We start from the raw sequence: 11,585 nt of genomic DNA, 5'->3' as shown, positions 1-11,585 counted from the left end.
TGTGAACCTTTCATTCATGCTGTGAACCTTCACAATCATTCATAGTGTGAACTTTCACAATCATTCATAGTGTGAACGCTTCACAATCATTCATGCTGTGAACCTTCACAATCATTCATAGTGTGAACTTTCACAATCATTCATAGTGTGAACCTTCACAATCATTCATACTGTGAACCTTCACAATCATTCATAGTGTGAACCTTCACAATCATTCATAGTGTGAACCTTCACAATCATTCATAGTGTGAACACTTCACAATCATTCATAGTGTGAACACTTCACAATCATTCATAGTGTGAACACTTCACAATCGTTCACGCTTTTGAGATATTTTTTTCTTCTGTACGTTTTTTGGCACGTATCTTGTTCTGCAATTTTTCTGCTATAAACCTTCAGCTCCTTCAGGACATTCCGGCTAAGACTTTTGGTATTTCAGCTTTTTATACTTTTTTAGCTGTTTCACATTTTCCTCATTTTCAACATCCATAAAATCCTTCAAAATGTTTCTGAATATTTACAGCACCTTACACCTTTTGTTCTGTTTCTGCTCTTTTTAACTTGCTTGTGCTAATTTTAGCTTATTTTTTGGTGATTTTAGCTTTGTTCTGCTATTTCAGCTATTATTCTTCTTTTCTGTTACTTTCTGCTTTTCTGTGCTTATTTTTGTTAATTTGCTAACTTCAGGTTCTTTCTGTATTTTGGCTACTGTTTAGCTGTTTGTTGCCAAATGTAGCTTTTTCAAGCTAAATAAACTTTATGATGGTTTTTAAGCATTTTTTTTTCAGTAGACGAGCGAACACATGATCTCACGTCTTTTTGCTAATATAAATAATACTTTTATTGTTTTATTTATTTTGTTTTTTCATTTAATTTGACATTTTAATACCCCTTACACCGTCTGCGTGCTAGTTTCAACCTGTGTCTGTTAGCTTCAGCTTGTTTTTATGCCAGTTCTAGCCTTTTTCTGCTGTTTCAGCTATATTTATGCTCATTTCTACTTTTTTCTGCAAAGTTGAACCTTTTTTTGCTTCTTTCAGCTTTTTGAATTGAACTCACTTTAACAGTTTTAATATTAAAAAATCTCAGCTCCGTTTCAGCAGAAGGTTTCAACAATAAGCATTTTCACAGGAAGTGCCTCAGTGAGTGTTGATCTGGAAACTGTTTCTGAAGGTGAAGAAGATTAAAACTGTTTTCTTCTTCGTGACCCTGAAGGCTCACCTCTCCTTCCTGTCCTCAGAGCCTCCGAAGCCTCCAGAGTCGGGGAAGAAGTCCAGGTGGGACGTTTCAGAAGTGAAGGAGGAAAAGAAGAGCGATGATTCTGTAGGTGAGCTGCTGGGTTCTGCACGACACCAGAGTGAAACCGAACCGGACCGGGCCTCCAGCCGCAGCGACGACACGACTCCTGCCGACAGATCTGAGGTGTGTGGAGACAAACGGGTGATGAGTCGAGGAACGGATCRGATGTTTGATCTGCTGCTGTTCTCACAGGAGGAGCCAGCAGGTCTGCAGAGGTCAGACACTAAAACAGACGAGGAGGATGAAGAGAACAGGGACGAGGAAGAGGAGGAGAGCAGACCGCCCATGGACTTGTTCAAAGCCATCTTTGCCAGCTCCTCTGACGAAGAGAAGTCCTCATCATCATCAGGAGAGAGCGACGACGAGGACAGGAAGGAGGAGGAGTCACAAGCAGTGGAGCTCTTCACCGTCACCTCCTCCTCCTCCGCAGGCGATGTGTCCAAACCCCACACAGGTTCTGACTGCTCCCTGACCGGGCCGCCGCTCGGTTCTGTCACTCTGAACCCTTTCTCTCCCGTCTCTGCAGAAGCTGCAGTTTCCTCTCGGACGTCAGAGCAGGACAGGGAGGAGTTTGGACCGAAGCTGCCGCCTTCTTTATCTGCTGACAACGCATGTAGGTCCCACCCTGCAGCTGCTTCTTACCTTTCAGTCCACCGTGACCGTGTTTCTCAAGTTTTATCAGACTGTCAGACCGCTGYAGGTTCACTCTTATGGAGAGAAAATAGACTCATAAAGTTTGTGTGTGTAAAACATGATTTGTAACCCGTAAAAAACATTTTGTGCGTAACATCAGGCATTTGTGTGTATTTAAATGTACACACAAATATTAATAAGTTACGAATACAAAATAAAAGTACACACACACAAATATAAATTACACAAACATTAAAATTTCACACACATTTTTTACCTTCAACCTCACAAATGTGAAAATTACACAAACTGGCTCCTACGCACACGTCTTTAAATACGCACATTTAAGCACAGATCTGGTTACGGTTGTATAAATCAGTTTTAGACTGTTTTCACGCTGCCGGACAGCTCCCAGATTCGTGCGTAAATGATGTGTTTACATGCTGCTAAAAAGSTGGGAAATTTAAACTTCCTTCAGACCTTTGAATTATTTCCTGAAAAACTATTTACTTGTGCCGAAGTGGTACATTTTTGTTTTTGTTTGTTTAAGAGAGAGAAGAAAAGAAAGAGCAATAGCTCAACATCCCTTAGTTCTACTTTTTAATTTTCTAATTTTGTTTATATATGTATGCATTTGTGATCTGAACAAATGTAGTTACACGGTTAAAAGAATCGACCACTAGATCTTTTAACCGTGTAACTACATTTGTTCAGATCACAAATGCATACATATACAGCGGGTAAAATAAGTATTGAACACGTCACATTTTTCTCAGTAAATATATTACTAGAGGTGCTAATGACATGAAATTTTCACCAGATGTTGGTAACAACCCAAGTGATCCATACATACAAAGAAATCAAACCATAAATGTCCAGAAATGAAGTTATTTGTAATAATGTGGAATGGCACAGGGAAAAAGTATTGAACACACTTACTGAAATTTATCTAATACTTTGTACAAAAGCCTTTGTTGTCAATGACAGCTTCAAGACGCCTCCTGTATGGAGAAACTAGTGGCATGCATTGCTCAGGTGTGATTTTGGCCCATTCTTCCACACAAACAGTCTTCAAATCTTGAAGGTTTCGTGGACCTCTTCTATGAACTCTGATCTTTAGTTCTTTCCATAGATTTTCTGTTGGATTCAGGTCAGGTGATTGGCTGGGCCATTCCAGCAGCTTTAGTTTCTTTCTCTGAAACCAACTGAGAGTTTCCTTGGCTTTGTGTTTGGGCTCATTGTCTTGCTGAAATGTCCAGCCACGTTTCATCTTCATCATCCTGGTAGATGGAAGCAGATTTTTATCAAGAATGTCTCTGTACATTTTTCCACTCATCCTTCCTTCAATTATTTGAAGTTTGCCAGTACCATATGCTGAAAAACAGCCCCACACCATGATGTTCCCACCTCCAAACTTCACTGTTGGTATGGTGTTTTTGGGCTGATGTGCAGTGCCATTTGACCTCCAAACATGATGTGTATTCTGGCATCCAAACAGTTCAATGTTGGTCTCATCTGACCAGACTATATTCTCCCAGTATTACACAGGCTTGTTTAAATGTTGTGCAGCAAACTTTAAAGGAGCTTCAACATGCTGTTTCTTCAGCAGTGGAGTCTTGCGTGGTGAGCGTGCATACAGGCCATGGTGGTTCAGTGCATTACTTATTGTTTTCTTTGAAACAATCATACCTGCTAATTCCAGGTCTTTCTGAAGCTCTCCACAAGTGGTCCTTGGCTCTTGGACAACTCTTCTGATAATTCTTTTCACTCCTCTGTCAGAAATCTTGTGTGATACCTGGCCATCATTTGGGACTGAACCAGCTGATATTAACTTGCACTGACAAGGGGCAGGCTTGCTTTCTAATTACTGAGAGAGTTCATCTGGTGTCTTGGCTTTCCATGCCTTTTTACACCTCCCTTTCTTCATGTGTTCAATACTTTTTCCCTGTGCCATTCCACATTATTACAAATAACTTCATTTCTGGACATTTATGATTTGATTTCTTTGTATGTATGGATCACTTGGGTTGTTACATCAATTGGGTCATCAATTGGGTCATTAGCACCTCTAGTAATATATTTACTGAGAAAAATGGTGACGTGTTCAATACTTATTTTACCTAAACTATCTTAGAAAATTAAAAAGTAGAACTAAGGGATGTTGAGCTATTGTTCTTTCTTTTCCTCTCTCTCTTAAAAACAAAAACGTACCACTTCGGCACAAGTAAATAGTTTTTCAGGAAATAATTCAAAGGTCCGAAGGAAGTTTAAATTTCCCAGCTTTTTAGCAGCATGTAAACACATCATTTACACACAAATCTGGGAGCTGTCCGGCAGCGTGAAAACAGTATAAAAATGATTTGTGCAATCGTAACCAGATCTGTGCKTAAATGYAGTTTTGTCTGTGCGTATTTAAAGAAGTGTGCGTAGGAGCCAGTTTGTGTAAGTATCAAATTTGTGAGGTTGAAGGTAAGAAATTTTAATGTGTAATTTATATTTGTGTGTGTGTACTTTTTATTTTGTATTCGTTACTTATTAATATTTGTGTGTACATTTATATACACACTTACAAATACCTGATGTTACGCACAAAATATTTTTTACAGGTTACAAATCATGTTTTACACACACAAACTTTATTAGTCTATTTTCTCTCCATACACTCTCAGCTGCGACCACACTAAGGTTTAGCTTAGTGTCTGTAAAACTGAGTTAGCAGAGATCAGCTGGACATGTACCTGCCTGTTGTTGCTCTGCTCAGACAGAGGAGGCACCTCCGTCGGCCCCCCCGCTCAGGAGGAGAAGGTCGGCAGGAAGAGCAAAGAGAAGAAACACAAGAACAAGAAGCATTCCAAGCACAAGAAGGACAAGAAGGTAAAAACAGGTTTGTCAGACAGGTTTCCCTCAGTTCAGCTCTGATTCTCTGGGTTTTATTTGTGCAGAAAAAGAAAGCCAAAAAGCACAAACAGCAGAAGAAGAAGAAGGAGGAGGAGGAGTCACACAACAGCTCAGAGGAGAGTGATGAAGATGATGTTCCTGTGTCCACAGATAAACTACTGCAAAGGTCAGAGGTCACAGGAAGAATTATTACTTTCTCTTCTCCTGAAAGCTTTCTGTGCTTCCTGAGGTACTGACTTTATTTATGTGCTCAGTTCTTTTCAGTGTTTCCATTTTTGTTTTTCAGACTGAAGGGCATCCGGTCCGGTCAGACCTGGTGAACCAGCAGGAGCCTCGTCCTCTGTGAGGACCACCTGTCAGCTGGACCCAGATCATCTGCTGCAAAGTTTTTATTCAWATAAAATGTGAATTATTAACTGAGGTGCTGCTGTTCTTCTGAAAATAAACTGATCTTTTATTTTTTCTTAAAGTCAACTTCATTTATCAGGTTCACTCATTCATCCAGCTAAAATCAAGATCCCAGCTTGTTTTAAGTAATGTGTCCCTAAATACAGGATGAATTGTAGGTTTGTGTCATAGAGAATGAAAATATCAGCTTTTCAACCACATCATTTTCATTCAATTTATAGGCAAAACTGACAAACTTTAAAACAAAACACCGACCATAAAGGAGTACAGGCAGGCTAATGGCTCATTTTATTATGGWTTTTTTAAGAATCTAAAAATCGGCTCATCCTGACAGAAAACATTTTTATCCCAAACACCTAGACTCTTCAAACCTGGATTTGATTATCCTACACTGACAGAAAAATATTTCAAACTAAGTTTCTGATTTGTGAAACTTCAACTAAGGTCATTTTTTATCCTTTTTTAGGTAACTGGACCACATTAGACCTGGTCCAGCTCAAAAACTACAACACCTGGACTCTTCAGACCTGGACTAGATTAATCTACACYAATATTTAAAAATAACTTTGGGATTTGTGAAACTTCAACAAAGTTCGATTTCATCATTTTTTTATGCATCTGGACCACACTTGTACTGGTCCAGCCCCAAAAATCCAACACCTACTTTTCAAACCAGAACCAGAGTATTCTACACTTAATACAATTATATATAAAATAAACAACTTTGGGATTTGTGAAACATGTTTTTGATTTGTGAAACAAATAAATTGCCTTATTAATGCGATTTGGTCTGTGGAACATTAGAACTGAACTCATCCTTCTTTCACTTTAACGTTTGGTGTCATTTCAACTTTTAACTTACTGTTTTCTAACATTTTATTTTTTTATCTTCCTTATACAACCTGGTTGTAACTAATGAGTGATGAAACTTTTCAGGTTTTATTGTTTTATTGACTCAAATCTGAAAATAAACAGATTTATACCAGTTTGTTTGGCCTCTGACATCATCATCATTTCTAAGGTAACAGCCTCTGATTGGTCTAAAGAGGCTGTTTAACGAAAATCAGTCTTTGTTGTTGATGTTCGGTTCAAYGAACAGCAGGTGGCGCTAAACTACAGAAATATCTTGAACATAATTTAATTTATAAATTAAATGGTTACAACTCCATCGTAAGGATTGATGGTTTTACATTTTGTTTGTGTTTCTAAGGTGTAGTTTGACAAAAAAGACAAACTAAACCCTTATTAGAAGTTATTTACATACGCTACATAAAAATAAATATTTATTTAAGCATATAGGAGTAGTTAAAGGTAAAATAAAGCAACATTTGTCCTGATATTTCCATCACAGCGCGCTCTGCAGGAGGCACTGGCAGCCGCAGCCGGCCGGACACTCGTCCTGCCGGCGGAACCAGTCCATCATGTGGTTGGTGTGCCCCCCGTGGCCACAGCTCAGGCAGAAGTTGGACGAGCCTCGGACCGCCACGTGGCACACGGCGCACTGGAAGGTCAGGCGCTTGCAGACGGCGCACTGGGTCCCGCGGGCCTGGCTGCGGCAGTGGCAGCAGTACACACCGAACTCTGCGGACAGACGACACACTTCAACACAACTCTGCCTCAGAGGGACGGAGGAACCATAGATATATAAAGGCTAGAKAAGTCACCCTGCTGTTGGCCAATGGAGACAGACGTCCTCACATGGCGGCCATCTTGGGTCGGGAAGCTCGCCCAGTCTTAACATGAATGTGTGTAAATGTGACTTATCTAGCCTTTATATATCTATGACTTATCTGGCCTTTATGTATCTATGGGAGGATGGGTTAGAACGTGGGCCCAGAGGAACGTACCGATCCCTTTGTGTGGTTCTGGAGGGCTGGAGGTGAACTTCAGCACGTCTGCTCTCTTGTCCCTCAGACCCCAGCGGTACAGGATCTCACCGTAACATTTCTTAAAGTCGTCAAACTGCAGCGTGTTGGCCGGGTCCAGCAGCCTGCACAGGAACAGGAACAGGAAGTGACAGATCAGTCAAAAGTCAATCAAAAGCTGAACGTTCCACAGAAACCAGACTGATGTTAGAGGAAACAACAATCAGAGGGAATGATCTTTTAAACCTTTTGTTCATGTCATGCAGCTCTCGCTCCCGTTCCCGAGGATCGYTGTAACCCTGGCTGCCATAGCGATAGTCTTCAGGGGAAGGTTCGCCCCAGGGGTTGGCGTGCTCAGAGTCCCTGACTGAAAACCAGAAGAAAACAAAACAAAACAAAAAAAAACAAGTTTGGCAGATAAGTGGGACATTTAGGCACGGCCTGCGTGAGGCGCTGTGGAGTCGGACCTATGTTCCAGGCGCTGGCCGTGGTGGAGTCCGAGGTGCTGGAGCACGAACCCGAGGTGATGGAGCTGGATGTGAAGCTGGGCTGAGACAGGAACACAAACAAACAAACAAACAAACAAACAAACAAACAAACAAACAAACACATTAATCCAGAACTCAGTCTCTAATATTTTATCTCCAAACAGCCAGAAGTTTTATAAGTGGTCCAGATATTTAGTTTACTAGATCAGGACTTTTACACAGAACTGTAACACATCTATTTAAGCCCCTCCCACTGTTCTAACAYGTCCGTAGCAACAACCAATCAAAAGCAGGAAGCAGCAAAAATAGTTTCTACGTGGCTGTAATAAATCAATAAAAACTGTCCATAAATAGTGAACAAGGAGAAAAGTGCAGCTGAGTTTAGGAACTCACGTATCGATAGTGTGGAGGTAAACGAGACGAATGGTGTCCGTAYAGCGAGTAGCAGTCAGGGGGCGGAGCCTGAGCTCTGAACACGCTGCACAGCATGGCCAGGGTCTGAACGTCACTCATTTGGCTGTAGTGGTCCAGACTRCAGAAAAACACAAACAGATCAGACTCTTTGTTCCTCCTGATGTTGACAGTGTCTGCAGTGACTCACAGCGTCTCCAGCAGGTGGCGCCCAAACGGGTGTCTGGCCCAGGGGGTCTCTGTGTCTGGGTCAGAATCTGGACTCAGGTCCTGACTGGTGGCTGCAGAAGCCAAGGCCCAAACCTGCAAACAGGAGGAAGTCCTGAGGTTTTAGAGATCCTCCTGAGTCGGTTATCTGGTGCACACAACATACTAACTGGTGCGCACAACATACTAACTGGTGCGCACAACATACTAACTGGTGCGCACATCACACTAACTGGTGCGCACGACACGCTAACTGGTGCGCACGACACGCTAACTGGTGTGCACGACACGCTAACTGGTGCGCACGACACGCTAACTGGTGCGCACGACACGCTAACTGGTGCGCACGACACGCTAACTGGTGCGCACGACACGCTAACTGGTGCGCACGACATACTAACTGGTGCGCACGACATACTAACTGGGGCGCACGACATACTATCTGGTGTTCACGACATACTAACTGGTGCGCACGACATACTAACTGGTGCGCACGACATACTAACTGGTGCGCACGACATACTAACTGGTGCGCACGACATACTAACTGGGGCGCACGACATACTATCTGGTGTTCACGACATACTAACTGGTGCGCACGACATACTAACTGGTGCTCACGACATACTAACTGGTGCACACGACATACTAACTGGTGATCATGACATACTAACTGGTGATCATGACATACTAACTGGTGCACACGACATACTAACTGGTGATCATGACATACTAACTGGTGCACACGACATACTAACAGGCGTTCACGACATACTATCTGGTGTTCACGACATACTATCTGGTGTTCACGACATACTAACTGGTGTTCACGACATACTAACTGGTGTTCACGACATACTAACTGTTGCACACGACATACTAACTGGTGCACACGACATACTAACTGGTGTTCACGACATAATAACTGGTGTTCACGACATACTAACTGGTGTTCACGACATAATAACTGGTGTTCACGACATACTAACTGGTGTTCACGACATAATAACTGGTGTTCACGACATACTAACTGGTGCACACGACTGACCTCAGAGCATTAAAGCTGTTTGAGGTTTCATAAGAGACCACATTTAAAAAACCTCAAACCTTCGCTACGTCTCTGCGTCCGACTGCCAGAGCTGCTGCTGCGTTCTTCTGACAGGTGTCCTGAATGTCATTCATGTTCAGACTGAAAACAAGAAAAAAGTGGAACGATTAAACATTTTTACAAGTTTTACAGATTTCTACAATAAAAGTCTCAAAACTAGAACTTCTGACAGTTAACCATTCAAACTACACTGTTCGAAATTATATTTGTCTTTGATTTATCTAAATAATCGTTATAAATAAAGGTCATATTTACTGAAATCAAAAGCTAGTTCAGAAACATGAGAACATTACATTTTAATATAAGATTTACTAAAGTGGTGAGTTTTTGGAGAGTTTCTGCTACACAAATCTTTAACAGTACAGTGATCACGCTGAAAGGTTTCTGAAACATCCAACAGCAGATCTCTTTTTTTACATTATTGATTGAAAAGCAGTTTTTACTTTTACTKGCCTCACCTGGTAAACTTATCCACACAGATGTTCTTTACATGGAAGGGCGGTACTTAAAAATGTGACTAATCAGCCACTAGGGGGCGCCTGTTTTTTATCGCTTCAACTTTCAGGTCTGTGTTTTATACGGAAATGATAAAAAATATATATATTAGCACAAAGTAAAACTGACGGAATATTTTCATGTAGTTGATTAGCTGTGACTCCAGACGTTAATCTGTTGTAGGTGAACGTTTATCCAGGAATYTGTTTCTACAAGATTCTTTCAAACTTGTTGTTCATGAGATATTTTAGTAACAAACATAAATCCTTAACGTCTGCCTTTGCCTTTAGGCAGYGGGTGATAATTAATGTGAATTTATGACTGAATTAATTTGTGTTGAAATAATAAATCCCTCACATGTAGCTCTCCCCCAGGGTTTTGTGGACGGGCAACAGGCAGGAGATCTCCTGGATGATGACCTTCCCGGCCAGTTTGATGGGACGGTTGCCGTAGTCCACCCCTTCCCTCTTCGTCTTAAAGCGGCGGGATTTCTGACGGACAGACAGACAGATAGACAGACAGGAGGAGGAGGAGGAGGGAGGCGGCCGGCGCAGAGGAGACAAAACAGCAGCACATTAATGGCGGCCGGGAAGACAGCCGAGTCTGTTCACACTGCGACGCCGGGACTTCAGGAGCCATCGGAAACCCTCAGGACCTCGGTGAGAGCAGAATTTGAATCAGATGAACTAAACGTCGACAGGTTGGTTTTAGTTTCCAGCTGTTGGATGGTTTGATGTCTCTGAGATTCTGGTCCAGCACCTGAAGTCAGCTGCAGTCACTCTGTGAACAGCTTCAGCTAACAGCCTGAAGAGCCAGATTACATCCAAAACACGTTCAGTCTAATTAAGTTCTGGGTGCAGACGGATGGAACTTACCTGAGGAGGTTAGTGCGCATTAGAAGCTTCAGGCAGAAGTTACTGAGTTCATCTCACTTATGTGTTCAGAATCTACGCTTCCTTACTCTGGATTCTTAAAGCTGCTGGACTGGAACTCTAGTTTMAACATTATCAGAGCCCAAATGTTTCAAAGAAACAAGATCACCRCCTAAACCTACCATTACCAGCTCCATTCTTTCTGAAGGTAAACACACGATGAACGTTTTTGTTAACAGCAAAGCAAAAGTACAGTGAATGCATCGTGATGGCAAAGCGGGTACTGAGACCTGAACGGATCAGAGAACCAGAGGCTGATGAACGTCTCGAGTTCTGCTGGAGTCTGTAGATGGTTCAGAACAGGACGACCAGTTTGTCTCTTCGTACACACGAGACAAAACCAAACAAAAAACATCTGATTTTTGACTTTCCTCTGTGAACCTGAATGTTTCTGCGGAGCTGGAGATCCAGAAAGAAGCTTCAACAAACTCTGAGTTTATCCAAAAACACCAGGTTAACTTAATCTGAGAGGGAATCTGAGCTTGGACATCTTTTTCTTTCTCCTTAGATCAACTGACGTAGTTTGTTTTAAAGTGTGGAAATCTATTAAACAGTGAGGAAAAGATAAAGAACTGAATGTATCTGACATTATGTCTATATTTCATGGTTTGTTTGTAAAGATGGGGATTAACTTACTCAGACTTTCACTAAACTCAGGATTAACTTAGACTTTCACTAAACTCAGGATTAACTTAGACTTTCACTAAACTCAGGATTAACTTACTCAGACTTTCACTAAACTCAGGATTAACTTACTCAGACTTTCACTAAACTCAGGATTAACTTAGACTTTCACTAAACTCAGGATTAACTTAGACTTTCACTAAACTCAGGATTAAC

The 11,585-nt window shown here is 41.6% G+C and overlaps 2 protein-coding genes across 3 annotated transcripts in view; one reads left to right on the top strand and one right to left on the bottom strand.

Annotated features, from left to right (window-relative positions):
* Positions 1 to 5,305, top strand: part of gpatch1 (G patch domain containing 1) — a 15,089-nt gene extending 9,784 nt beyond the window's left edge. The window contains exons 18-22 of the mRNA XM_014030609.1: positions 1,242 to 1,423; positions 1,493 to 1,913; positions 4,695 to 4,807; positions 4,876 to 4,997; positions 5,118 to 5,305. Of these exons, the coding sequence (XP_013886063.1) occupies positions 1,242 to 1,423; positions 1,493 to 1,913; positions 4,695 to 4,807; positions 4,876 to 4,997; positions 5,118 to 5,151 (872 nt within the window). The 3' untranslated portion in view covers positions 5,152 to 5,305. The remainder of the gene's footprint in view (positions 1 to 1,241; positions 1,424 to 1,492; positions 1,914 to 4,694; positions 4,808 to 4,875; positions 4,998 to 5,117) is intronic.
* Positions 5,306 to 6,469: 1,164 nt separating this feature from the next.
* The window catches only part of wdr59 (WD repeat domain 59), a 21,873-nt gene continuing 16,757 nt past the window's right edge, over positions 6,470 to 11,585 (bottom strand). For both annotated transcript variants that reach the window (XM_014030610.1, XM_014030611.1), the window contains 8 exons: positions 10,171 to 10,304; positions 9,318 to 9,399; positions 8,194 to 8,306; positions 7,986 to 8,124; positions 7,572 to 7,653; positions 7,351 to 7,471; positions 7,087 to 7,229; positions 6,470 to 6,820 (listed from right to left, as the gene is read on the bottom strand). In XM_014030610.1, the coding sequence (XP_013886064.1) occupies positions 6,585 to 6,820; positions 7,087 to 7,229; positions 7,351 to 7,471; positions 7,572 to 7,653; positions 7,986 to 8,124; positions 8,194 to 8,306; positions 9,318 to 9,399; positions 10,171 to 10,304 (1,050 nt within the window). In that variant the 3' untranslated portion in view covers positions 6,470 to 6,584. The remainder of the gene's footprint in view (positions 6,821 to 7,086; positions 7,230 to 7,350; positions 7,472 to 7,571; positions 7,654 to 7,985; positions 8,125 to 8,193; positions 8,307 to 9,317; positions 9,400 to 10,170; positions 10,305 to 11,585) is intronic.

This window comes from Austrofundulus limnaeus, unplaced genomic scaffold, assembly GCF_001266775.1.
Source record: "Austrofundulus limnaeus strain Quisiro unplaced genomic scaffold, Austrofundulus_limnaeus-1.0 Scaffold1091, whole genome shotgun sequence".
In the NCBI taxonomy this organism is placed as follows: Eukaryota; Metazoa; Chordata; class Actinopteri; order Cyprinodontiformes; family Rivulidae; genus Austrofundulus; species Austrofundulus limnaeus.
Note: the sequence above shows the minus strand (reverse complement) of the source record. Positions and strands in the feature narration are given on the sequence as shown.